Source organism: Phycodurus eques, chromosome 6 (assembly GCF_024500275.1).
Source record: "Phycodurus eques isolate BA_2022a chromosome 6, UOR_Pequ_1.1, whole genome shotgun sequence".
Lineage (NCBI taxonomy): Eukaryota > Metazoa > Chordata > Actinopteri > Syngnathiformes > Syngnathidae > Phycodurus > Phycodurus eques.
Genome location: NC_084530.1, coordinates 7,486,403 through 7,512,184, shown reverse-complemented (window position 1 = coordinate 7,512,184; position 25,782 = coordinate 7,486,403). Strand labels below are relative to the sequence as shown.

At 43.9% G+C, this 25,782-nt stretch overlaps 1 protein-coding gene across 1 annotated transcript in view; it reads right to left on the bottom strand.

The window, feature by feature from the left end:
• LOC133404333 (sphingosine kinase 1-like) overlaps positions 1-24,872 on the bottom strand; it is a 27,043-nt gene extending 2,171 nt beyond the window's left edge. Inside the window, exons 1-5 of the mRNA XM_061680108.1 lie at positions 24,410-24,872; positions 13,444-13,593; positions 8,805-8,899; positions 8,519-8,634; positions 1-972 (exon numbers count right to left, since the gene is read on the bottom strand). The exon at positions 1-972 is cut by the window's left edge and continues 2,171 nt beyond it. Coding sequence (XP_061536092.1) covers positions 126-972; positions 8,519-8,634; positions 8,805-8,899; positions 13,444-13,593; positions 24,410-24,788 — 1,587 coding nt within the window. The 5' untranslated portion in view covers positions 24,789-24,872 and the 3' untranslated portion in view covers positions 1-125. The remainder of the gene's footprint in view (positions 973-8,518; positions 8,635-8,804; positions 8,900-13,443; positions 13,594-24,409) is intronic.
• Positions 24,873-25,782: the final 910 nt, after the last annotated feature.

Below are 25,782 nucleotides of genomic sequence, written 5' to 3'. Positions count from 1 at the left end.
ACATAAAAGGCACCCCTGGGACGCAGGAGAAACAGCAACTTCAACTTTCATGTCCCTGTCTTTCTGTGTGTAGTTGGATGTGACATGTGTGTATTGCGGGTGTGTGTATGTCATCTGGTTAAAATTCACGCACTAATGAGTCTAGCGAGGCCCCGGTGCACCTCTGCTTGCACTGGCCCATATTCCACCACCTCCCCATCCACCGTTATAATGCCTTTGGGGGAATACGGCTCCATCCTGAGCGCCAGCACCTTAGTGTGCACCAGATGAGCACAGCTGGAGGGCACGTGTGCACCCTTCTCCATGGCCAGGAAGAGCCTGAGCAGCGCAGCACGGGATATTCCCGCTTTGACGTAGAACAGATGAATGATGCCTTCGTCCAAAGTGGCATCCGGCGCAGCCAGCAGGTCCTCGGCCAGGTGGGACTGGTACATGGCCAGCACCAGGACAAAGTCTTCTTCGGGGACCACCACCCAGCTCCCAGGAAGAGGCTCCCCCAGATGGGGGAGCAGAGAGTCTGACCGGCTCGTTTGAGCTTTGTTGGAGCTCCGTGAACACTCAATTCTCCTCGCCTTGAGGGAGTTATTGGAGTTACAGGAGTTGTGAAAGGAGTTCTGCACGGGAGACTCTCTCATGGAGAGGCGCAACAAGGTGCTGTGATTGTTTGTAAGTCTGGATCCCACCGAGTTGCGGTCTCCTGTGGCAGGCAGGTAGGCCAGCTTGCCCTTGTAGACACGAAGAGAAGCCAACCTCACCAGCATACCCAATGTGAACCGGGCCGCCCCGAAGTGGCGGTACTTCTCGCTCTCGACGTCCACGTCGGCGACGAAGCCCCACGCCAGCGAGAGGAAGGAGAAAAGGCGAGTGCCAGAAGAGAGGTGGACCGAGACCAGATCCATGCGGGACACCACGCCTTTACAGAGAAGGAAGCCACAGCTGACCAGGAGCTCCTCGCTGGACACCAACGAAGCGCTACGGGAAACAAGGCAGGTTAGACACCATAAACGCAGCACCACACACACACACAATGATGTTTTCAAATGTGTCAGAACCTCTACAACTACAGTGAACTCTCTATTCATAGGGGAAAGGGACCAAGCCCTGCATCGTATCGTAAAAGTCTTGGGAGTAATTGAAGCCCCCCCCCAAACGTTTTAAATAATTGTCTATAGGTGCCACAAGATGGTGCCAAATCACTATTTCTGTTTAAACAAAGCTCCTCAACTCACTTCCACGTACAATGGTGCCTTGATATGATGAACTGACTTACGGGTTTTTCAAGATACAAGCTGTTGTTCGGCTGATTTCTTAGGCTTGCGAGCACAAACTTGAGAGACGAGCACTGTATGGTGGCAGTGAACTCAACTCCATTCACAACAAGCAGCAGTTTCAGAATTTGGAAATATTTTTCAAAAAAGAGGCTTCAAGCTGTTTCTTACCAACTCAGCTGAAGGTTACTTTCAAACTAAACATAAAACAAAGACAATTTCCATCCATCCATCCATTTTCTTCCACATATCTGAGGTTGGGATGTGGGGGCAGCAGCTTCAGCAGGGAAGCCCAGACTTCCCTCTCCCCCGCCACTTCATCCAGCTCCTCCGAGGAGACCCTGAAGTGTTCCCAGGCCAGCCGGAAGTCCCTCCAGCGTGTCCTGGATTGTTCCCGGGGTGTCCTCGCGGAGAGACATGCCCGGAACACCTCACCAGGGAGGCGTCCAGGAGGCATCCGAATCAGACGCCCGAGCCACCTCACGCGTAATGTATAATTGGCCCCACAGAAATGTGACAACGAACTGAAGACAAAAAAATTGGCAGCATGTTGCAATGGAATTGTAGGTTAGCTGTTTAATAAGTTGATTGCAAGAGGGAAGAAATTGTTGGAATGTCTGCTAGTTCTAGTTTGCGTTGATCGGTAGCGCCTACCTAAGGGAAGGCGCTGGAAGAGCCGGTGACCGGGATGTGGAGGGTCAGAGAGGATTTTGCACGCTCTTGTCTTAGTTCTGGCAGCGTGCAAGTCCTCAAGGGAAGGTAGGGGGGTACCGACAATCCTTTCAGCAGTTTAGATTGTCCGTTGCAGTCGGAGTTTGTCCTTTTTTTGTAGCAGCACCAAACCAGACTGTGATGGAAGAACACAGGACTGATTTGATGACCGCTGTGTAGAACTGCCTCAGCATCTCCTGTGGCAGGCCGTGGTTTCTCAGAAGCCGTAGGAAGTACATCCTCTGCTGGGCCTTTTTGAGGACGGAGTTGATGTTGATCGCCCACTTCAGGTCCTGAGAGACTGTAATTCCCAGGAACTTGAAGGTCTCGACGGTTGACACAAGGCAGTTGGACAACGTGAGGTGCAGCTGTGGCGAAGGATGCCTCCTGAAGTCCACGATCATCTCTACAGTCTTGAGCGTGTTCAGCTCCAGGTTGTGTCGGCCCCACCACAGCTCCAGCCGCTCCGCTTCCTGTCGGTATGAAGACTCGTCACCATCCTTGATGAGGCCGATGACAGTGGTGTCATCTTCAGGAGTTTGACAGCCGGGTGCGTTGAGGTGCAGTTCGTTCATGTAGAGAGAGAAGAGCAGTGGAGAGAGGACACAACCTTGGGGTCCCCCAGTGCTGATGCTGCGTGTGGATGAGGTGGCCTCACCTGCTGTGTCCTGCCCGTCAGGAAGCTGTAAATCCACTGGCAGATGACAGGTGAGACGGTGAGCTGGAGAAGCTTGGATGAAAGGAGTTCAGGGATGATGGTGTAGAACGCTGATCTAAAGTCCACGAACAGGATCCTCGCGTAGGTTCCTGCACTGTCGAGGTGTTCTAGGATAAAGTGCAGTTCCATGTTGACTGCATCATCCGCAGACCTTTTTGCTCGGTAGGCAAACTACAGGGGGTCCAGCAGGGGACCTGTGACGCTCTTGAGGTGGTCCAGCACGAGACGTTCAAAGGACTTCATGACCACAGATGTCAAGCCGGCAGGCCTGTAGTCATTTAGACCCGAGATTGCAGGTTTCTTGGGGACTGGAATGATGGTGGAGCGAAGGATGGTACTTCGCACAGTTCCAGAGATCTATTGAAGATCTGAGTGAAGACTGGAGCGAGCTGGTCCGCGCAGACTTTGACTTGGCAGGATCTCATCCCCGACCTTTTTCCGACTGAGGACCATGGTCTCAGATTTGGAGGTGCTGATTTTCATCCCAGCCTTGCCACCGAGGAGCTTTTTAACCACCTCGGTGGCCTCAACCCCAGAGATAGGAGAGCCCGCCTCAGAGAACCCGGACTCTGCTTCCTCATGGGAAGGCGTGTCGGTAGAATTGAGGAGGTCTTCGAAGTATTCTCCCCACCGACTCACAACGTCCACAGTCGAGATCAGCAGCGCCCCATCCTCACTATACGCAGTGTTGATGGTGCACTGCTTCTCCCTCCTGAGACGCCGGATGGTGGACTTCGATTTCCTCGAAGCCCAATGACAATTCCATATTGTGTCTTTAAAACAACCACATAGCTTAGTTTTTCGTCCACTAGGTTGATGATAATTCTAATACATAATAGGAAACGAAACATTGTAAGCAACAATTTGCATCAATGTCGTGGTTATAGCCATTTACGCAATGGATATTTGAACACAAATGGTGCAGCAACACGTAGACAGAAAGTGTTACAAAGTGTTACAAATTATTTAGAATTACATCCAATTAAGTCATTACTGTATGGTTTTGCAAAGTATAATTTTATAATACTATATTAAAAAAAATGAGTGGGGGGGCTTGCACGGATTAATGGCATTTCCATTCATTTCAATGGGGAACGATGATTTGTGTTTCGAGGTACAAGCATGTTCAAGGAACGAAATGAACTAATTTCTCAACGCACCACTATAATTGTGACCAGGAATAAAACAAATCAGAAGTGGACCAGCTTCAAGGAACATGTGCAACTTTATTATAAATGAATTAAATTAGGTACCCAAAAGAATTGGATTCTGAACTACAGAAAAACATCAAGTGGCCAAAATTACATTTCCAGCTCAATGGTAACAAAAGAAGCACTACACCTACTATATAAACATTTTTGAAAATCCACCCAAACAGTAAACTGGAAAAATTCTAAGGCAGTCTCAAAGAGATCTTCACATTTTGAAAAATCAGTGAAACACATCTTTCCTCAATTAATTATAAATGTAAGAAGATTTTTTTTTCAGACAAATTCCAGTCTTCTGGGATTAGAGCCGTGTTAATAATTAAAGTCCCTGAAATAAAAATGCAGGCATGACGGTGCCCCTTAATATTGTTGGAGGTTTGGAAGTGGGTCGAGGTTGTTGCATGATTGTGTTTCTACATACAATCATGAATTATCTTTATTGTTTTGGCCCAATACGGCTGTGGGGAGAAAGGAGCTTGATAGAGCCATGAAGACAGATGGATGATGCTGCGTGAGTGAGTGTGTGTGTGTGTGTGTGTGTGTGTGTGTGTGTGTACAGGGTGGTGATTTCAGACATGACAGGCCAGTGAGACAACAAAGACAATCCCATCTGGGGAAATGGAAACAAGGGTAGAAGGTCATAATCTCGATCTATCTTTCGCTCTCTCAAACACAACTGTTTTTCTTTCTATTACAATCAAATGTTAAACATCCGTGCTTTTCACGCGTATTCCACAACATAACTTACTATTGCCATCTCTTACTTATGATGACATGATATTGTAATAGTTGTCCCTTTTCAGCTATCTAGGATCTTTTAATCTAATTATGTTAGAATTGAGTGTTATAAGAGCAGAATTCCCAAGCACAAATTCTAACTAAAGAGCAAAACTATCAGTTGTCAGTGGAACCTCGATAAAACGGACCCTGATCTAACGCATATCAGATAAAACGGACCGTCGGGATGAACAATGTCTCAAAAAATTGTTTCCATTTCTCACTTAAACTACCGTTGACGAAGTCTGTAAGTTCCAGAATTGGCCGCTGTCGTTTACTGGAGCTTTGGCACAATGTAGGCAGAGAATGGGACTGACATCTCTGCGGGTCACGGTTATACAAAAAAAAATTAAAAAATAGATCCAATTCCAAACGATGTGCATCCCGTGCCGATGTGGCGGCCACGTCATGATGGATATATCTATTGTACGTAGACTCGCAGCGCAGAGAGAGAGAGAGAGAGAGAGAGAGAGAGAAAGAGAGAGAGAGAGAGCAGCATGTCGGCAGTGTTAACTCTGAGGAATACAAAACATGTCTTTGGAGTCTGGAACATGCTATTTCAGGTACAGTAAAAAAAAAAAAAAAAAAAATGTAAAGCCGTTCGCCTTTGGCAACATATTTGGAACTAGGAAGCACACAAATTCCCCGCGGCTCATGAAAGCAACTCTCCGACAATGAGTGCTGTACGTCGACAATGTCACCATGACCAAGCACACTGCTGTGGTAAGTCTGGATAAAATGTGAAACTTTCAGAACATTTTCAAGGTTTTTTTAAATATTTATTTACAATAACTTTGGACTGTACTGGACGTTTTAGGCCACGAAAAAAATCCTCCAAAACAATCATTTTGTACAGTAATATGGGTGCATATGGCCTAAAAAAAAAAATAATAATAATAATAATAAAAAAGGGGGGATTCAATATAATGGACAATTGGCTATATCAGACGACCCCCCACCCCTATTAGATCGTTCTATCGAGGTTCCACTGTATGGTGTGACAGAACTAGAGACCAAATTCACTGCATAAACACACAAAGGAATGTACTTTACGATAAAGTGGAAGTATTTACTCATATTTTGTATATTGTCGCTATCTAGTGGAATCCCCCTGACGTCCAAAATGACAACTTCCAAACAGCACTTTGGTATTACACCTTTTATGGCTATCATATTGTTGCACACTCAAGCCTACTCAAATTTAACTAACCTCACTAATTTCACTATTATTGTCTAAAAGAAAACATACAGACTTTCAATATAGGTGACAATTACACCACAGAACACGTACTAGTTTAATAACGAAATGTCCTCGTCCTCAATCGCTGATGTTAGCAGGCTCACGCAGGTTTGGACTCAAATGTGGGAGGGCCAAAATCTTACTGTAAATCCAATATGTTATCAGAAAACAAGCCTAAAATTACTACTGAGTCCATTTTGGGAGGATTTTTTTTTCTGCAGACATTGTTTTTAATTCCAGAACTATGGAATAAGTGCCAATGTTCACAGCATTAGAGAGGCCCTTTAAGGTGGAGTTGAAAGCCAAAGCTAATGATCAGCTAAACGTTTCCTCATTGACCTGAGAAGAATTTGCGATCTGCAAGTAAGTAAACACCCCGAGCCACTCTGAGTGACACGATATCATGTGACCAAAACAGGATTGTCGCTTTTACATTTAATCCTATAAAATAACCAAATGGATGTCTCGTTTAGGATGGGTGAGCTACCACTTTTTCCAGTTAATTCAAAGCACTTACAAAGTGTCCAAACAGACTGCTCTGATGCCATCTCAATACAGACTACAGCCGTTGGGGAGCATATTGCGTATTGCATGATAGCAGATGGGGCCTCACAGAATTTGATTGAATTGATTGGATGGCAGCTGATGAGCGAGCCTCGATGAGGAGAATAGAAAATACGTGCTGCTTGCTATTGTTGGCGATCTTCCTCCAAATAAATGAATGTGTGGCAAACAAAGGACGTTCCATTCATTTCCTTCTGTCTCTGTTTTCACTCCAATGTGCTAATCATTAATAATGAATGAATTTGAAACCCTGTCAGTGCATTGTTCACCTAAAAACAACAGACGGCCTCCCCTCATGTCCCTTTCACTTCTGACTATTTCATTCTATAATGACATACAAGTGCAACCTGTTTATTTATTACATTTTGCCCAGGACGTCTGCAATGTTAAAGTTATCATTTATACCAGGGGCATGAAACTCATTTCCATCACCGCCCACATCATAGTTATGGTTTCCCCTCAAGGCCATTATGACTGCAAATCATACTGTAGTGTAAATGACACACACAAGAAAGTATGCACACCCCTTCAAGTTTTCCCCCATTTTGCTATGTTACAGAATTGTGTCCTCCAAAAACATGGACATACATTTTCAATAAGTTTGCGCAACTGTCTGAAAATCTGTTTTTCTGTTTCATTATTGGATATTTTATCCAGATTTAAAAAAAAAAAAAAAAAGAAAACTATACTCAAATCAACTTTAGAATAAGTAAAATGTAAAGTAAAAAGTTAAAGTAAAATAGCAAAATGTGGAAAAAGTGAAGGGGTGTGAATACTTTCTGGTGGCACTGTATATATACACCGGTATATATATATATATATATATATATATATTTATATATAAAACAACAAACTGTAATCTGAAGTCATGGAAGATAGTGACCACCAATACTATTGTTCAATTTGTTAAGAAGGGATTTGGTGAAACAAATATACAGGTATGTGTAAAATGAGACGAACAAGAAAATGGCAAATTCGGTACTACAATGAAGAGAAACAATCCGCTTGGCAAGAAACATGAAATAGAAAAACTTTGTTGGCTTTGGTGGGAAATTAAAAAAAAAAAAAAAAAAAAAAAAAAGAATCCGGCCTTTCAGTATGACACGACACGTGTGATTTAATGGAATGTACCAAATTTGTCGGTAAGCACTGGCATGAGAGCTGTCCTGGTTGGCTGGCCATTATTCTCGACCTGATCGCAGGTAAGCCTTTGTCCTGTCTAAATTATTCTGAAGCAGCAATGTTAAGGTCCAATTATTGTTATAATTAAAGCTTTGATCTAAATGTTATATTCATTTGTTATTTCCGGGGCAGTGAATAATATCGCTCATGTATCTGTATGATGCAATTAATGGAGAATGTCTTAATTCTGTTGTGCTGGAACTGCACAATTGCTCATGGGCTGAACTGAACTCACCTGCTGTGTGTACATAGCACGGCAGTATATCGTGAGTCACTGAATTAACATGTTCCCTGGCTGGTTAAACTCGTTTCAGTGGAGTCCTATTACGAATGCTAGTCATGGTAGAGTAATATCCATCCATCCATCCATCCATCCATCCATTACCCGTACCGCTTGTCCTCAGTTAGGGTCGCGGGCATGCTGGAACCTATCCCAGCCATCCACGGGCGAGAAGCGGGACACACCCCGAACTGGTCGCCACCCAATCGCAGGGCACATATCAACAAACAACCATTCGCACTCACATTCACAACTACGGGCAATTTAGAGTCTTCAATGAACCTTTGGTGCATGTTTTTGGGATGTGGAAGGAAACCGGTGTACCCGGAGAAAATCCACGCAAGCATGGGGAGAACATGCAAACTCCACACAGGCGAGGCCGCCGGTAGAGTAATAATATTTAGAAAAGGTGATGTACACTGTTCTGTGCTGCAGTCCAGTGTTGTGTGCGTGCAGATACGAGATAGGAATGTGACTCCACTGCTTATACGAGATGGGCAGACCAGTTCAAGGACCAGTGTATCCACGCCATTAGTAGGGAGTATGAATGTCGTGGTGTGTGTGAGTCACCCTGCGTAGTGATGTATGGATGCAGCCAAGGCGTTGCCTGAGCCGCAAGGCAGTATACCAAGCGGTGTAAGGATCGCGTCCTCCCAGTCGGATCTGTCCAGGAGACCATTTATCACCTAATACATACAAATGCACGCACAAACACACACACACCAAAATACATACGTATTTACAGTAAGAGCTTTCGGCAAAGATTACAGCATGTTAATCCTGAAGATCTCTTTATTTACTCATGACGTCTTTAATGTTGAATTGAGTCTTTGTTCTGGAGCGCGCGTTGTGTTACCTCAAACAGAAGACCATCCCCTGACATGATGACGAGAGCGTCCCACTGGGACAGGTCAGCCTCCCTCACTAGCTCGCGGGCATGGTTCTGACGTTCTGTAAAAACAAGAGGAAGTGATGTCGTCCTGCCTGTCAATTTGTGCCCCAAAAGTCCATGTTTTACTTGAGCTGGAGTTTGCAGTTTAAACCCCCCTCCAAAAAAACACTTTTGTCATATATGTTAGAACTCGCTGTAGTACTCTTTCACAGTACAATAATAATAAAATGATCTCTTGAAAACTCATCCCTCTCTAGCCCCGTCTAAGGACTCTAATTTAATCTTAATTGGTATTTTAAAACCAACTCTATGAAAAGAGAACTAGCCAATCAGCGCGTGTCGTGACAGGAGGTGTGACCAAATAGACTGTCTTTTGCTCACGCGTATGCACCTCATGCTCACGAATCTCACAGGGGGAGACTAATGTAGTTTATTGGCTGGATTATTTTCCTCCAACCATCAACCAAAGTTAAAAAGAAGGAAACCTGGAAACCTGAAATGAAGCTAGATTCAAATCGTGCTAGCATTTGGGAAAGTTGCATACTCCCTTTTCACCCCCCTTTAACTTTTGTGTTTTGGCTGCCTAAGACTGTTTCAGGAAGAAGTTTCAGACGGAAGAAGAAACCACTAAAATTCGGTGTGGATTAAAACAGCTTCAGATCCAGCGTTTGCTGTCTGTGCTTGCTCAAGTTAAAACAGTATCCTACGTTTAGCCAAAACATTTAGCCCGAGTCTAAGAATTTATTTCAGAAACTCCATAGTAAAGATATTGCTGAAAGAGTCGTAGAATTTACTTTTAATTGATAAAAATGATTACAAAAAAAAGTTGAGGTGAAATTAAATTGAAGATAAAAAAACATGCAAAAACCTATAATTGGCTTCAATTGAGTTCCCCGTTGACTGATGTGAAATGTTGCCATGCGGAGAGCTTCAGTGCTAATGTGCTGATCGTGCATCATTCATTCGAGGCCGGCAGCTCCAGATGAAGAAGCACTCTGCAGCGAGGAGCGGTCTCATCGCGGCAGTACTGCACCACCTCAATAACAGCAGGTGATGACTCTGTGTGTGCGTGTGTGAATACCACACCATCCACTCTGATAGCTTAATCAGATGCCAACGGACGACTGCTGCACATAGAATTACATTTATATTAATTCAAACACTCACTGCGTTGTTCTCATCCAAGTCGGGGCATGCTCCAGTTGTGACTAGAAAACATTTTTGCCAAGATACTGCAGATTCACCAAAGGTTATTTTCAAGACAGCCGCTGGCTGTTTGCAAAGACGGAAATAATGTCATCACTTGTGACTTCACTTGAGAGAAACCACATTTGAATTATGTTTCGAGGAATTGTTTGTAGAATAATCCATTCGGTTATCGAACATAGTGTACTATCGACCTCGTCTCGAGTCAGACCCACATTATGTTCCTATACTGTACAAAAACAGAAACCGGATGCGTAGATGCTGTCAACCTAATGCAGTCGAGTGGTGTGTGGCAAAATGGTATGAAACTTGTGGGGTGAGGGGGAAAGAAACCTTCATCTGAGCACTGTTTCAATATTTCAACAACCTTCCCACTGATGTTTACTTTAACATTCCTGTCATTTATAATTAGCCACTGAGGGTATTTTTGCCAGTCTCAAGCGAAGCGAAACCTCACAGGACCTACCTGGATGGGGGCAGTGGATGGAGGTTCTGATGGAAACTTCCTATTAAGGGTCTACACATAGCTTCCTTTGTAAATTGGCAAGGGCCTATTTTGAAGAGGGTTCAACATTTACAGTTCATCAAGCTGCACATATTTTAGAACGTAAACAACTCAGTTATGGGAACAAGACAGTGAAATCTTTTTATGAACCCGATCTATTAAGCACTTTCAGAACCAAATTTTGTAGAAAAATTAAAGATTTAGTCGAGTACCAAATAGGTCATCCGATTCACAAATCTGTATTACTAGAATTCTAAAACTTGAAATGTTGATGTGTGCCTGAAGCCTCATGAAGCTTTGAGGCTTTCCTTCAATTTGCGCCGGAACAGATTCGGAGCTTTGGCGCTTCAGTGAGAACATTTGTGACATCTGGCTGCCCTTTGTCACCGATTCTGTTCATAACGTTTATGGACAGAATTTCTAGGCGCACCCAAGGCGTAGGGGTTCCGGTTTGGTGACCTCAGGATTGCATCTCTGCTTCATCAAGCCGTGATCTCCAGCTCTCAATGAAACGGTTCGCAGCAGAGTGTGAAGCGGCTGGGATGGAAATGAGCACCTCCAAATCCTCGGAAAAGGGTGGCGTGCCCTCTCTAAGTTGGGGATGAGATCCTGCCCCAAGTGGAGGAGTTCAAGTATCTTGGGGTCTTGTTCACCAGTGAGGGAAAAATGGAACGGGAGATCGACGGGCGGTTCGGTGCAGCGTCTGCAGTGATGCGGACTTTGTATCGGTCCGTTGTGGTAAAGAAGGAGCTAAGCCGAAAGGCGAAGCTCTCTAGCTACCGGTCAATCAGCGTTCCTACCCTCATCTATGGTCACGAACGGTGGGTCGTGACCGAAAGAACAAGATCCCGGATACAAGCGGCCGAAATGAGTTTCCTCCGCAGGGTGTCCGGGCTCTCCCTTAGAGATCGGGTGAAAAGCTCGGTCATCCGCGAGGGGCTCACAGTAGAGTTGCTGCTCCTCCACATTGAGAGAAGCCAGATGAGGTGGCTCGGTGAGGTGAGGTGAGGTGAGATGTTCCGGGCACGTCCCACCGGGAGGAGACCCCAGGGACGACCCAGGACACACTGGAAAGAATGCCTTGAGATACTGGAAGAGCTGGGGAGAGGGAAGTCTGGCCTTCCCTGCTAAAGGTACTGCCCTGGCGACCCGACCTCGGATAAGGGGAAGAAAATGGATGGAAAAACATAAACCCATGACTCGTACGATTGAGATGGATTCTTTACTTTTGGACAAATAGTTATCTGTTTTTCTTCAAGCACAAAAGGAGGACGAGGGTGGAGGTGTCCTTCTCTTAATGCTGTCTGATAAACATCCGTGGGTACTTCTTGGGTGTAGTAAGAGAGAAGAATCCTTACTGAAACTGCTGACACTGACCATGACATGCTTACACACATGCATGCACCCACACACCACACACACACACGCACACACACACACACACACACACACACACACACACACAACCACAGACCCTCTAGGAATGCAGTCATGCCTTATCTAGCCTCCACCCCCTCCGGTAGTGCCCACAGCTGCCACACAGCCAAGCTTCCCATAATGAATTTGTCCACTTTTGTTAGCTCGACACTTCAAGCCACAGATCTAACTCGCTCGCACGCACGCACACACAAATAATACACACAAGATTAGAAGTGCCAAACATAAAGGACATTACTCAGGGATAAGGTGTATTTGTTAATCAATACAAATTAATTTTAAAAACATCAGTAGTCATCTAATTTAAAAAAATATATGACAAATTATTACTGGTTTCAAACCAAAGATTAATGTGACTCAAAATATTTGACTTGAATAGAACGTAACCAAATTTCCTTGTCTGTAGTCACAGCTTTTAGGATGAAATCCTAAACTCTATTTCCTTCAGGATTAAATTGGCAAAAAAGTGCATCTCTACCCTCCCCCCATAAGTGTGCATTTCCCAAAATAACTTAACTCCACTGCATTTTTGCTCTCTTTTCTCTCCCACACAAATGAATGACTTAACATGAGCTTTTTCTTTTTTTGCTCATCATAAATCTGTGCTGCATATTCATCACCAACCAGTATGGAGGCTAATATCCATCCATCCATCCATTTTCTGAGCCACTTATCCTCATAGGGGTCGCGGGAGCGCAGGAGCCTATCCCAGCTATTTTTGGGCGAGAGGCGGGGTACACCCTGAACTGGTCGCCAGCCAATCGCAGGGCACATATAAACAAACAACCGTTCGCACACACATTCACACCTACGGGCAATTAAGAGTTCAATTAACCTACCATGCATGTTTTAGGGATGTGGGAGGAGAAAACCCACGCAGGCACGGGGAGAACATGCGAACTCCACACAGGCGGGGCCGGGATTTGAACCCCGGTCTTCAGAACTGTGAGGCAGACGCTCTAACCAGTCGGCCACCGTGGGAGGCTAATAGTGAGAAGGAAATCAAACGACTCATCGTAAGCCTTGACCCCGTTCTGATTATTCACCTTGCCTTTTCGCCTCACGTTTTTTGGATACTGTTGCCTTTGCGGATTGCCCGCCTGTGTACCGACCTCTGCCCGTTTATCAAACCTCTCTTTTTGAAACTGTCCATTTGAATTGGAGTCATTGAGGGAAAAGAAATGTACATTAGAAATTTGAGGGAAAATGAATTGATTCCATTTTGGAAAAAGGCTGTAAAAACGTTGTTTCTTAATGATTTAGCAGTAACCTTTTTTTTATTTTTTATTTTTTTATTAATGTTTTTTATTTTATTTTTTCCCCCCCTCCCAAGCTTATGCTGCAGCAAGGACATATCAGCTTGAACATAAAGGAACCAATGCTCAACTGTCAAAGGAAGGTGTGGTGTTCTCCATTTATTTTGTGTGGTGTGTTCGAGTGCTTTTGCCCACTCACCTGTGATGATCAGTGTGTGCTGGACTCCGGCCTCGTTGAGCATCCGCTGTACATGGTTGTTGTAGAGCGTGAGCGCATGTCCTTTCCCACTCTGTGGATTCACCAGCAGCAGCATCCGGCATGGATGCGAAAGCTCCCATAGCAGCACCCCTACAAGGATAGAAATATGTACATGTGACGACTGACACAAAAGCGACTGGGCAAAAGGTACATTCTTTAGGTTGTGCAGTACATCAGACTGTAATGGAAACATAGCAGACTCAAGGTGGATTAAGCAGTTAATATTAATATAAAACAAAGATAACAAATACTTGATCTGTATAACATTACACACTGTGAATAATTTAGTTTTACACCACATTGAAAGTAGCTTGCCTTTTTTTTTTTTTAATATAAACAAAGACAGTAAAGCCAATGAAGGTACCATATACAGCTTCAAAACTCATCGTTTTAAAAATCATATATTGGTAATGTGAAACATTGTGTTATTAAAGTTGGAAGTATATATTTATACACACACACACACACACACACACACACACACACACACACTGGGGCAAAAAAAGTATTTAGTCAGCCACCAATTGTTCCTTAGGTTCTCCCAGTTATAAAGATGACAGAGGCCTGTAATTTTCATCATGGGTATACTTCACCTATGAGAGACAAAATGAGAGAGAAAAAATAAAAATAAAAAATCCAGAAAATCACATGGTCTTATTTTTAAAGAAATTATTCGTAAATCCATCCATTTTCTGTACCGCTCTAACCTCACTAGGGTCACAGGCGTGCTGGAGCTTATCCCAGCAATCTCTCGGGCGAGAGGCGGGGTACACCCTGAACTGGTCGCCACCCAATCGCAGGACACATATAAACAAACAACCATTCACGCACACATTCACACCTAAGGGCAATTTAGAGTCTTCAATTAACCTACCACGCATGTTTTTGGGATGTGGGAGGAAACCGGAGTGCCCAGATAAAACCCACCCAGGCACGGGGAGAACATGCAATCTTCACAAGCTTTTCACACACGGTTGCTGGTATTTTGGGCCATTCCTCCATGCAGATCTCCTCTAGAGCAGTGATGTTTTAGGGCTGTCGCTGGGCAACACACTTTCAACTCCCACCAAAGATTTTCTATGGGGTTGAGATCTGGAGACTGGCTAGGCCACTCCAGGGGCCTCAAGTACAAAAGGTGCGTACGCACAAAAACGTGGCGTCCGTTCTTTTTCACGGCAAAGTTCAGACGTGAGTGCCTCACGCCAACTGCATGGCTGGCGTACGCACGTTTCTGCAGCTTTTGGTGCTTTGGCGACACTTAGAGGCGATGCTGGGAAACTGTTCTCATAAACCTGCACACCAGAGACACATGAATAATTAGCACTGATGAACAATTCAGGCCCGGCAACATTGGATTTCAACAATGCAATTGAGGCAAGGACTGAGAATTCATTTGTTCATTTGGTGTATTTAATGAACCACTGATATTTGCGGGGACACCTATTAATTGATCCAGGCGATCATTTATGCCGCTTACAGCCCTCACTCTCGCTTTGTGACTCCGGCATACCCATCCATCCATTTTCTGAGCCGCTTATCCTCACTAGGGTCGCGGGAGCGCTGGAGCCTATCCCAGCTATCATCGGGCAGGAGGCGGGGTACCCAAAACATGCCAGTTCGGAGCGATCCGCACAGAGATTGGAATGCTTACGATGCACCCATAGCTGACCACGTTTATTCCCCTGTCGATGGACTTTCCCTAGCCACAGGTCACGTATTCCTTTTTCACTTGGAAAGCAAAAGAAAAAAAAAAAAAACTCTTGCCACTGCTTGAACCATTTGTACAACCAAATGCCACACAATAAATCATTGTGACATTGCGAAATCATAACAACAACAACAACAACAAATATACAAGGACTGAAACAACAGCATGGAACGATAGCACACAACGCCGAATGAACAGGCTGTTTGGCTCGTGTGACGTCACAGCGCCGGATAGAGCCGAGGACCGGAGGGCGCTGGATGTAAAAAGCAGAAGCATCATATTTATCGATTTAACTGCTGTATATCTGCTATATAATCACTTCGAAATGGCAGCTGTGGTTTGTACAGGGGTTCTAGAGTTATCAAGAAAACGTTTAGCATCGTTGTCCTTTGACCTTTAAGCTGGGGGACACGTCTGGCACTGCAGGATTTGAGTCCCTGGCGGTGTAGTGTGTTACTGATGGTAGCCTTTGTTACTTTGGTCCCAGGTCTCTGCATGTCATTCACTTGGTCCCCCCGTGTGGTTCTGGGATTTTTGCCCACGGTTCTTGTGATCATTTTGACCCCACGTGGTGAGATCTTGCGCGGAGCCCCAGATAGAGGGAGATTATCAGCGGTCTTGTATGGCTTCCATTTTCTCCCACAGTTGATTTCTTCACACCAAGCTGCTTACCTATTGCAGATTCAGTCTTCCCAACCCGGTTCAGGTCTACAATTGTATTTCTGGTGTCCTTTGACAGCTCTTTGGTCTTTTGCCGTAGTGGAGTTTGGAGTGCGACTGTTTGAGGTTGTGGACGGGTGTCTTTTATACTGATGAGTACAAACAGGTGCCGTTAATACAGGTGAGTGGAGGACAGAGGAGCCTCTTAAAGAAGAAGTTACAGAAATCTTGCTTGTTTGGAGGTGACCTAATACTTTTTTTTCCACCCACAATTTGCTAATGAATTATTTAAAAAACAACAACAAATATTATATATATAAAAAAACAAAAACAACAGTCAGATACGCACCCAGAAGATACACTGCATTGACTGTAACATGTTTAGTTTTGTTTCTGGGTCCACTGTTCTGTGTCACTCTTTTGACCTCGGCGAATTCTGGGGGTGGGCCTTCGACTCGTGTCTTGTCAACCACAACAGCTACACAATACATTGCAACTGTGGGTTGATCACGCCAACCAGGCACACACAAATGTAAATACACGGGCCTCAAATGAGAGAGAGTCGATGTACGGCCTCGTGGGCATACACACGAGACCGACTATTTCAGACAACAGCCAAGAGACAAATGCTTGTCGTTATATTCTTCTCGGAGAGCCCTCATTTTGTTCTGCATGCTGTAGTCAAATCATAATGTGTGTTTGTGTGTGTATGCGTGTGCGTGCATGTGTGTGTGCATGGTGGGGGGGCTTAGAGTTTGCTTATCGGAGTTGCTGATACTAGAATTTGCTTTGCAGCATATAGATTTGTATTCTGTACATAATTTTGTTAGCCTCTTGAGTTTTGACCTCTCTTTCCAGCTGCGAAAAAGATAAAACTGATTTATTGTGTGACCTAATCACCTCTGCTTCAGTACAGCAGAGCTTTGTGCAGTCAATCTATGTTACATTTCGAAACATAACGAGGGCGACTGGTTAGCACATCGGCCTCACAGTTCGGAGGACCCGGGTTCAAATCCAGCCTCGCCTGCGTGGAGTTTGCATGCTCTCCATTTTATTTTAATGGTTGAATGTTGATTAATTAATTTCTCCCTTCACAGAGAAACGCAGTAATTAGGCACACATTTGGGTATAAAAAGGTGAATTCCGTTCCTAATTCCTGTTCATGATGGTAAAACGTCTGGAACTCGCTGGAATTGACAGAGTCCACATGAAATCATTTCATGCTGGATGATTTGATGACGACAGGCAGTCTAATATATTTGTTAATCACTGCATTTTTAGAATTTGACAACAATATGGATTAATATATCCATCCATCCATCCATCCATTTTGTGAGCCGCTTCTCCTCACTAGGGTCGCGGGCGTGCCGGAGCCTATCCCAGCTGTCATCGGGCAGGAGGCGGGGTACACCCATGAACTGGTTGGGATTAATATATAGATATGAAATGTGTTAATTGTCACCACCTTTAATGAGAACATCCTTGAAAGAATAAGTACCCACGACTAAACACTTAAGTTGGTATATCAGGGAAAAAAATGTTGACAGGAAGTTGCACATAAACAACCTCCTTGAGAGAGGTTATAATAATATCATACTAATTTGAATAAGAGAATTATGTATGACAAGACAGACTTATTCTACCATTCAGCCACGCATACAGCCCCACACATAGTTACAACAACAAAGAATGCTCCTCTGGAATTCTGAGTGTAACTAGCGGTGATAGTGGCACATTATTGGCCTTGTAAATCAGGAGGCGTGACAGCTGGTACTGGTGCTTGCTGCTTGCGTGTCTTCGTTGCCCACATTCAAACCCCGTCCACTTCCTGTGTGCCACTCCTCCCTCCCAAAGACATTCCGCAGGGAACTATCTCTTTGCCTCAGTCTGCTTCCAGTTTCCTCCTCCGTCATTAGCTGCAGTGCCACTATGGCACAGGCCCAAACTGTGACACACGTTGTATATTTAATTACCCATGATGCACGGGGCTGGGCAGTCATCAGAAGAGGACTGGTGAATTTATGACAGAAGATAATGGGTCTGGTTTGTTTGTATGGGAATGGGTGTGGCCCTGATTGCCAAGTGATGTGCAGATTTGCAATATTTTATCATTCGATTTTATCATACAAACCAACCGTGTCTGGAAAACTTGAAAGCCCCCAAAACAATCGAGCCGAAGCTCTCAACCAAACTTGTGTTGTGATGTGTGACTACTTACGTGACTGAATGTGTGACTCCTCTGCTTTTTTCAAACCACGAGTATGGCAAACGGCCCAAATCTTAATGGAGTAATCACTGTATTGAGGTATCCGCTATAGTATTTCCGATGTACTAATTGAAAGGGGGGAAACCCAAGAGCCGGAAAAGCGATCTCATAATAACTATCTGGGCATGCACAGTCTGGGAGTCTGAGAATAGATGAGTTAGACTCACAATATTCAGCAACGTGTCCGTTTTTTTAACCCAACATACAGTTCAAGTCCTAATTTAGCAATTGAGAAAGGAACATCTCACTGGGCCAATTGCTGTTAGCTCCGTGATGTAAATTGAATCCTTAGAAAAAGAAAAACTCACGCATTTCTGTGTATCTCCTGTACCTACCAACAGAGTGAGATCTCCCATTTCTGCCTGTTGCTCTCTGGTGACGAGGACTCTTAAGCCTTACCAAACACCCATTAGGAGGGAATCCAGTTTCCACATTAAAGGGATTAACGGATTAACATGAATTTGACCTGGTGAGAATCTATCCCTTCTGTAATATGACATATAGACCCAGTTTCAATCTGCTGAAAACTAAATAGTGCAGCTTTTCGAGCTTCTAAAGCATGAAGGGTATTTTATTACGTCATACATCAACATTAAAGCCCTTCCAAAATGAAATTTCTGTTGCAATAAGCACCACAGTACATTTATTCCACATGAATTGTACACATTTACCCATTAGTTAAGGGGAATTAATTTTCAGCTTTTCCTTCATAAAGTGGAGGAAATCATTATTTGATCCCTCACTGATTTTCTAAGTCCGCCCATTGACAAAGACACGAGTGGGCTATAATTTGAACGGTAGGTTTTCAACAGCGAGAAACAGAATATATAAAAGATAATCCAGAAAGTCACATATAAATAAAGATAAAAATGTATTTGAATTTCATTGAGTGAAATAAGTATTTGATCTCCTATTAACAATCAAGAATTCTGGCTCCCACAGACTACCTCTCTCACTTCAAGAAAGTAATGTAACTTAGCTAACTAACCGATCTCAACTTGTTGCTTGTATAAGGGCGCCTGTCCACAAAAACCAATCAATCAGACACCGACCTGTCCATCATGGGCAAGAAAAAAGAACTTCCTAAGGACATCAGGGGCAAGATTGTAGACCTGCACAAGGCCGGAATGGGCTACAAGACCATTCGCAAGAGGCTCGGTGAGAAGGAGACAAATGCTGGTGCAATAATTAGAAAATGGTAGAAACATAAAATGACTGTCAATCTCCCTCGGTCTGGGGCTCCTCGCAAAATTTCGTCAGAAGGTTTAGGCATCAGCCCAGAACGACACAGGAGGAGCTTGTTAATGATCTCAAGGCAGCCGGGACCACGGTCACCAAGAAAAACATTGGCAACACACTACGCCGTAATGGATACAAATCCTGCAGTGCCTGTAAGGCCCCCCTGCTCAAAGAAGCCACAGGCCTGTCCGAGGTTTGCCAATGAACACCTGAATGATTCAGAGAATGATTGGGAGAAGGTGACGTGGTCAGATGACACAAAAATCAAGCTGCCTAGAATCAATTTGACGTTCATCTCTTTGTCAGTGGGTAAACTTACAAAATCAGTGAGGGATCAAATAATTATTACCGCCACTGTATATAACTGACTCTTATGTATTGTATGTTTCCCGTGTCTTTTTTTTTCTGGACATTAGGTTTACACTAACAACATTTCATAATAATAACCTTGATCAAACTGTTTCATACATATCCAAATATTTTCAGAATGTCCTTTCTTGAACATTTTCATTTTGGCTGAGCCTTTTTGTTAGGGTTTTATTGCAGACTGCACCTATCGACAAACCTCGGGAGTGGCCCGGCCACAGCAGCAAATCGATGTGCTTTTCCATAATGTTGCTTGTAAAATATATGGAGGGATGGGGGCACACAAACTCATTCCTGCTGAACGAGACCACAAAGGGTGTGGCGGGGGATGGACGAGGTGGAGGAGGAGGAGGTGCTGGTGGTGAGCTGGCTGTAGCTCTATTTTAAGATAGGCTGAGAGTTAAAGACATTGAGGTTTGTATCCAAATCCGATAGAGCCGTGGTGAGTTCTTGGTATCGTATCCGAGGCTTTGTTGTGAAGAGATGCATACGCCCCGGAACTGACGGTCAGAAAGCATGTGAGAGGACTGCGACATTCAAATGAAACATGTTCTGTGATCACCGAATGAATATTCAGTACGATGATTTCTACACTATATCAGAGCGGTAGCCAAGTGTACGCCTCCTTGTCAGTTTGAAAAACATTCTAAGATAAGGCCACTGTGAGCAAACATGGAGTTACCCGCTGTGAAGAAACCATGAACACAAGTGGCGGTGGTGGTGGTGAAGCTATTCTCTTTATCTAGTTGAGTTTGTTCTTTATATATATATCGACATTGTCTTTGAGCTACAATGTGATAAATTATTCTTTCTTCTCTTTTGTGTTTTTATTCTATTAGGGCGATGTTCTCCTGTTCATGCGTAACTCCTCTTTTAAGCACCTGGACTCACTTTTTATCTGTGTGTATCGTCCTGTCCACACTTCTGACACACCCACTGTGCCTAAGCTGGGAATGAATGCGCAAACGCTAAAGAGGCGTGATTGGCTGACAGCTGAGGCTGGCTTCAAATCATGAAAACATGGATTTTTGTGAATATCATTTAACACACGTTGAGCACACTTTCGATTTGAAAATGCCTTACACCAGCGAATGCAAGTGTGCCGCTGGCATGTGGACCGCTCTGCCTAAATTTACACTTTGAAGGAGAGCATGTTTGTTTTATTCAGTATGAAATACGTCCAAATCTGGTTTCAAGAAGAGTTTTTGATGGCTTGCTTGGCATAGAAACAAATAACAACAAAAGATTAAAAATACAACTCATAATTACGCCTTTACGATGATTGTAGTTGTAATTAGTGGGAGACTGGATCCCTGTGCATGCTCTCTTCCATCTTGGGGTGATCTTTTTTTCTTTTAAAAAAAAAACTCCAAAGGCTCATTTTTAATGCCGACTGGGAACATTGCTTCTCGCAGTTGTGAATGAGCATCGTAACAGCGAAAAGTCTACGAGCGCCGATATAATTCACCAATAAATATCACAGCTGAAACGCTGTAATGTCTGACTCACAGGACCTCTGATCAAAACTCGAGAGAATGTTTTGATGAATGGTTGGGGACTCCCGCTCTAGATTATTGAAATTAATTAGCTTGAAGCAGCAGTCAGGCATGTGATTGGTCTGTCTTGAGAGCTGAGCTTTCATGTCAAAATGATGATGTGCATGACAAAATGATCATTTCTCCATGACTTCCAGCCACAATGATACGGTGCAGGTAAGCAAATAACAAAATCTGAGACGTGACCACAAATGAGCAAAATCCATTGATCAGAGCACCCAATCGTCGTTAGACTACTCCAAGAACCTAAAGTAGGTATATCTGCATGTTATGATGAGGTGGGATGTACACTTGCAGAAGTTACTAGCTATATTGTGTTCAATAAATGTATGGCTGATGGTCATCTAGAAGCGTTTTCAGCTTTTACAGTGACTCCCTGACTTGTGTTAGTTGGAAATGTTGGTGGAGCTCTAATCCTATTAGCTGATATTGTGCTGTTGATTCATTGTCTTTTGGCCAGCACAGGTCAAGTGCTTCAGGTCCACTGATTGATTTGATCAGTAGCCTCTTGGGCCAATTGCCATTGCCTGGATCATGACAATGATAACGCTGTCCAGAACAGAGCTGAATCCCTCTTTTGACAAAATATGATCGATTGCGCTGAGACAAACATCTGCAAAGGAGCGGTAGCTGCTCAGTCGATCATAAATGTGTGAGCTGGGATGTATGTAAACATGCGTGGGCCTCAGCGGGCTTAGCGGATCACGGATAGCACGGTCGAACAAACTGCTACTCAATATGCATTTTCTCAGATGAAATGAGTAATGTGGATACACTCTTCTATTCCCACTTCATCCTTTTCCCAGCAAGAAAAAAAAAAAAACCTCAGTGATTTACACCTTTATGCACCACAAAGATGTCAGTGTTAAAATCAATTCTTACAAGCCTCTCTCATCTAAATTCCCCAGAGAAGGTTCAAGCTGCAGTTTCAAAGAAGTCTAACGTGAATGAAGTGGGTGGAGTCCATTATTGACAACAAAGCCGACTGGAGGCACGGAAGATTCTAGAGTTTCCCAGGGTACAAAACCTGTCCGATCACTGCAATTCCATGTCATTTAAGTCTCTCGCATCTGCTATTTCCTCCTCTGACATTGACAAGCTCTATTAAGTTGCAGCAAGTTTTGAAAAACAATTAATCAAATAATGTGCAAACTGGGACATGCTAGCTGGGTCACAGTGGGCCAGTGATATTTTTCATACTTTATATGCTTTCAGAAAACTTTAGTTTAGGCTTAATATAGGACTCTTCGGTTTAGATGAATTATCTTGGGCCATCTGGAGCATTCCACACGGAACTAACTGTACTTGTTAGTATTTCAGGAATTTAACAATACTAATTACCTCCGGTTTCGCAGGTGTCTTTTCTTTTTTTAGCTCACGCGCAGACACTCACACACAGAATCGCTGACGTAGCATGCCACTCCACCAGGCCACGCCTCTTAAAGGTACATGCATGGCACAGACACGACGATACAAACAGTGTTTTCTTTACATTTAATATTTGTTATTTGTTTACACGTGGGATGGGTAAAACTATTTGTGACCATCCATCCATTTTCTATAACACTTTTCCCTGATAGGGTTGCAGGTGAGCTGGAGCCTATCGCAATTTACTTTGGGCGAGAGGTGGGGTACACCATGGACTGGTCGCCAGCCAATTGTAGTGCACATATACACATTGTATTGTAAATAGTTGATTCGTTTATCTTTGCTTATTTTTGTTTTCAGTTAAAAAAAAAAAAAAAGTGCAGGGAGTTCCCATGGTCGGCAGCACCTCATATAAAGTTAACTGAAAATTTAAATAAATAAATGGTTGCCTGAAGCTTACCCAGTTTTAAATTCAGTTATCGGCTGTTGTACCATAATTTCTCATGTATAATGTGCACCCATGTATAATACGCACCCCCAAATTTGACTTCAAAATTCTGGAAAACCCTTCTACCGATGTATAATGCATTTTTACAATGCATGATTTTGCTTCTACCTATATGATCAAAACATGAATTATTGTCTGTATTTTGTTAGTTTTTCAAAAAATTATTCTGAAGTTAAGCACTTTATTTGAGCACGTAATACTTTATTTGTATTTACTTGCTCTTATTTTGAAATTCACACCCCTACTTTTATTTAGTAAATGAAAAAAATACACAGTTGTGCTCATATGTTTGATTACCCAGGCAGAAGATTTGTAAGATGGGTACAATTCTTTGCAGAAAACATGAAGGGCCAGGCGAAACATTTAATTTTATTTTAATGGGATTAAAATTAAACTGTCAAGCATTTCAGTAAAGCATTATCATTAAACAAAACATAACCATAAAGTAATTAATGATGGTTGTTGTTCAGTCATCAGTCGTATTTAAAAAAAAAATATATATATATATATATATATATATATATATATATATTTGTGCATCAAAATGCCGGTTATCGGCGCCAATAATCGGCATTTTGATAGACCAGTTAACCGGTTTATCAATTCACTGTACCCTGAGAACCCAAGCAATCACATCAAAGGACCTGAGCCAAGATTCAAACTCGGAACTAGTAGACTGTATGGCAGATGTGGTAACTAATATTCACAGTGCTGCCATGTGTTGTTGAAGTAATTAATAACTCAATTGGCCCCGCAGAATTTTGTGGAGATGTGTTAAATTACAAGATGATCTCCCTTTACTCTCCACATACAAACTCACAACTCCTTTGGACTGTTGAATCTCCTGCCCCTCCCTTGAAAACACACCACGGGTCACCACAATGTCTCATAAAGTTAAATGAAAGATGAAACGAATTGTTGCCTAAAGTCTTTTATTGTAAATGGTCTTCCAAAATCTCAATATAACTGAAATGTTTATCTTTCACTTATTTATTTTTTTTTAAGTTAAAAAAAAAAAAAAAAAACAACAACAACAACTACTTAACAACTAAATTGGTGCCAGTAGCACTGAACTGGTGCACTGACTCCGTCCTAATATGACGGCAGAATTGTGACTCGTCGTGACCCAGCAGCCACAAGAATGCAAAACAGGAGACAATGAAATGCTCAGAGTTCATTCAACTTCTGATGTGTTCGGCAATGGGGGAAAGGTGAGCAAACACAGCGTCTCTTACCGTCTCGAAGGTGCTCGCACCGGTCCGAGCGCTCCCGGACGGCGCAAGCCCACTTCTGCGCCTCCTCGAGATTGGCTCGCGGCTCTTGGAACGCGGCGAGTCGGAAGCACTGCTCCACTCTCTGCCGCGAGAGCCCGGAGCCCACCCAGCGTCGCTTGAGCGGGTAAAAATACGCCGCCAGGTATGCCGCCGGGTCGGCGTTGTCACCTTCCCGGTACGCGCGGCAGCCGACGCAGTCCTCCAGGCTGAGAGCCACACGGTTCCGGCGCGCGGGTACCGAGCCGAGCCGCTGGACGACGAGCTCCCTGTCAGTCAGGCTCACGGCGCACCTGACTTTTCGGTGACCGGTGGCCGCGAATTCCCCGTAGAGCGTGTTCATGTTGTGACCTGCATTTTCCGCTCTCCTCCGCAGCTCCCTCCTGACCTGGACGGACGCGAGCGTCCGGGACACAACTGCGGTCCAGCCAGCCTTGGCTCGTAAAGTAGCAGTCAAGGCAGCCGCCCCTAATTTTGTTCATACTAGGCATTACGGTAATAGGTCGGCAACTCGCGGCGAAAGCCACCTTCAAAATAAAAGCCTCCCAACAATACGGACGTCAGTGCTCTTCGGTTAAGAAATGCAACAAGCAAAGTTCATTTGAGTTTTTCTTGAGATCCATTAGAAATTTACTTTATTGGATATCTTCGGAAAAATAAATGGTCATGGACTGCACTTACATAGCGCTTGATCGACATCATCACAGTGCCCAAAGCGCTTTACAAAGCCTCACATTCACACACACGCATTCATGAACCAATGGGCGACTGCTGCCATGTGAGGCGCTGCCAGGCCCACTGGGAGCAGATTAGGGTTCAGTGTCTTGCCCAAGGACACTTCGACATGCGGACAGTCGTAGCAGGGATTCGAACCTGTTCTACCTACTGAGCCAAAGCCACCCCGACATAATCCCATTGGTATCGCAAGACAAGGCCAGATCTGTGTGACAGACCACCAAGGACTCCGCCAAAAGAGGTTTGATGAAGATCTGATATTGTATTTCAAAATAAAAGTCTCTGAAAACTGCATATTTTGCTGTCATTACCCCTGACTGAAAAAATCTGTAAAAAAAAAATAATCTAGGAGCTATCGCAACACCGGTCCACTACACCTCCCCAGGTTTCCAACAAAAGAGGTCCCACCCACCCAAATCTGATGACCATCCATCCATCCCTTTTCTACCGCTTATCTGAGGTCGGGTCGTGTGGGCAGTAGCTTTAGCAGGGATGCCTAGACTTCCACTTCATCCATCTCTTCCGGGGGGGATCCCGAGGCGTTCCCAGGCCAGCCGAGAGACGTAGTGTGTCCTGGGTCGTCCCTGGGGTCTCCTTCCGGT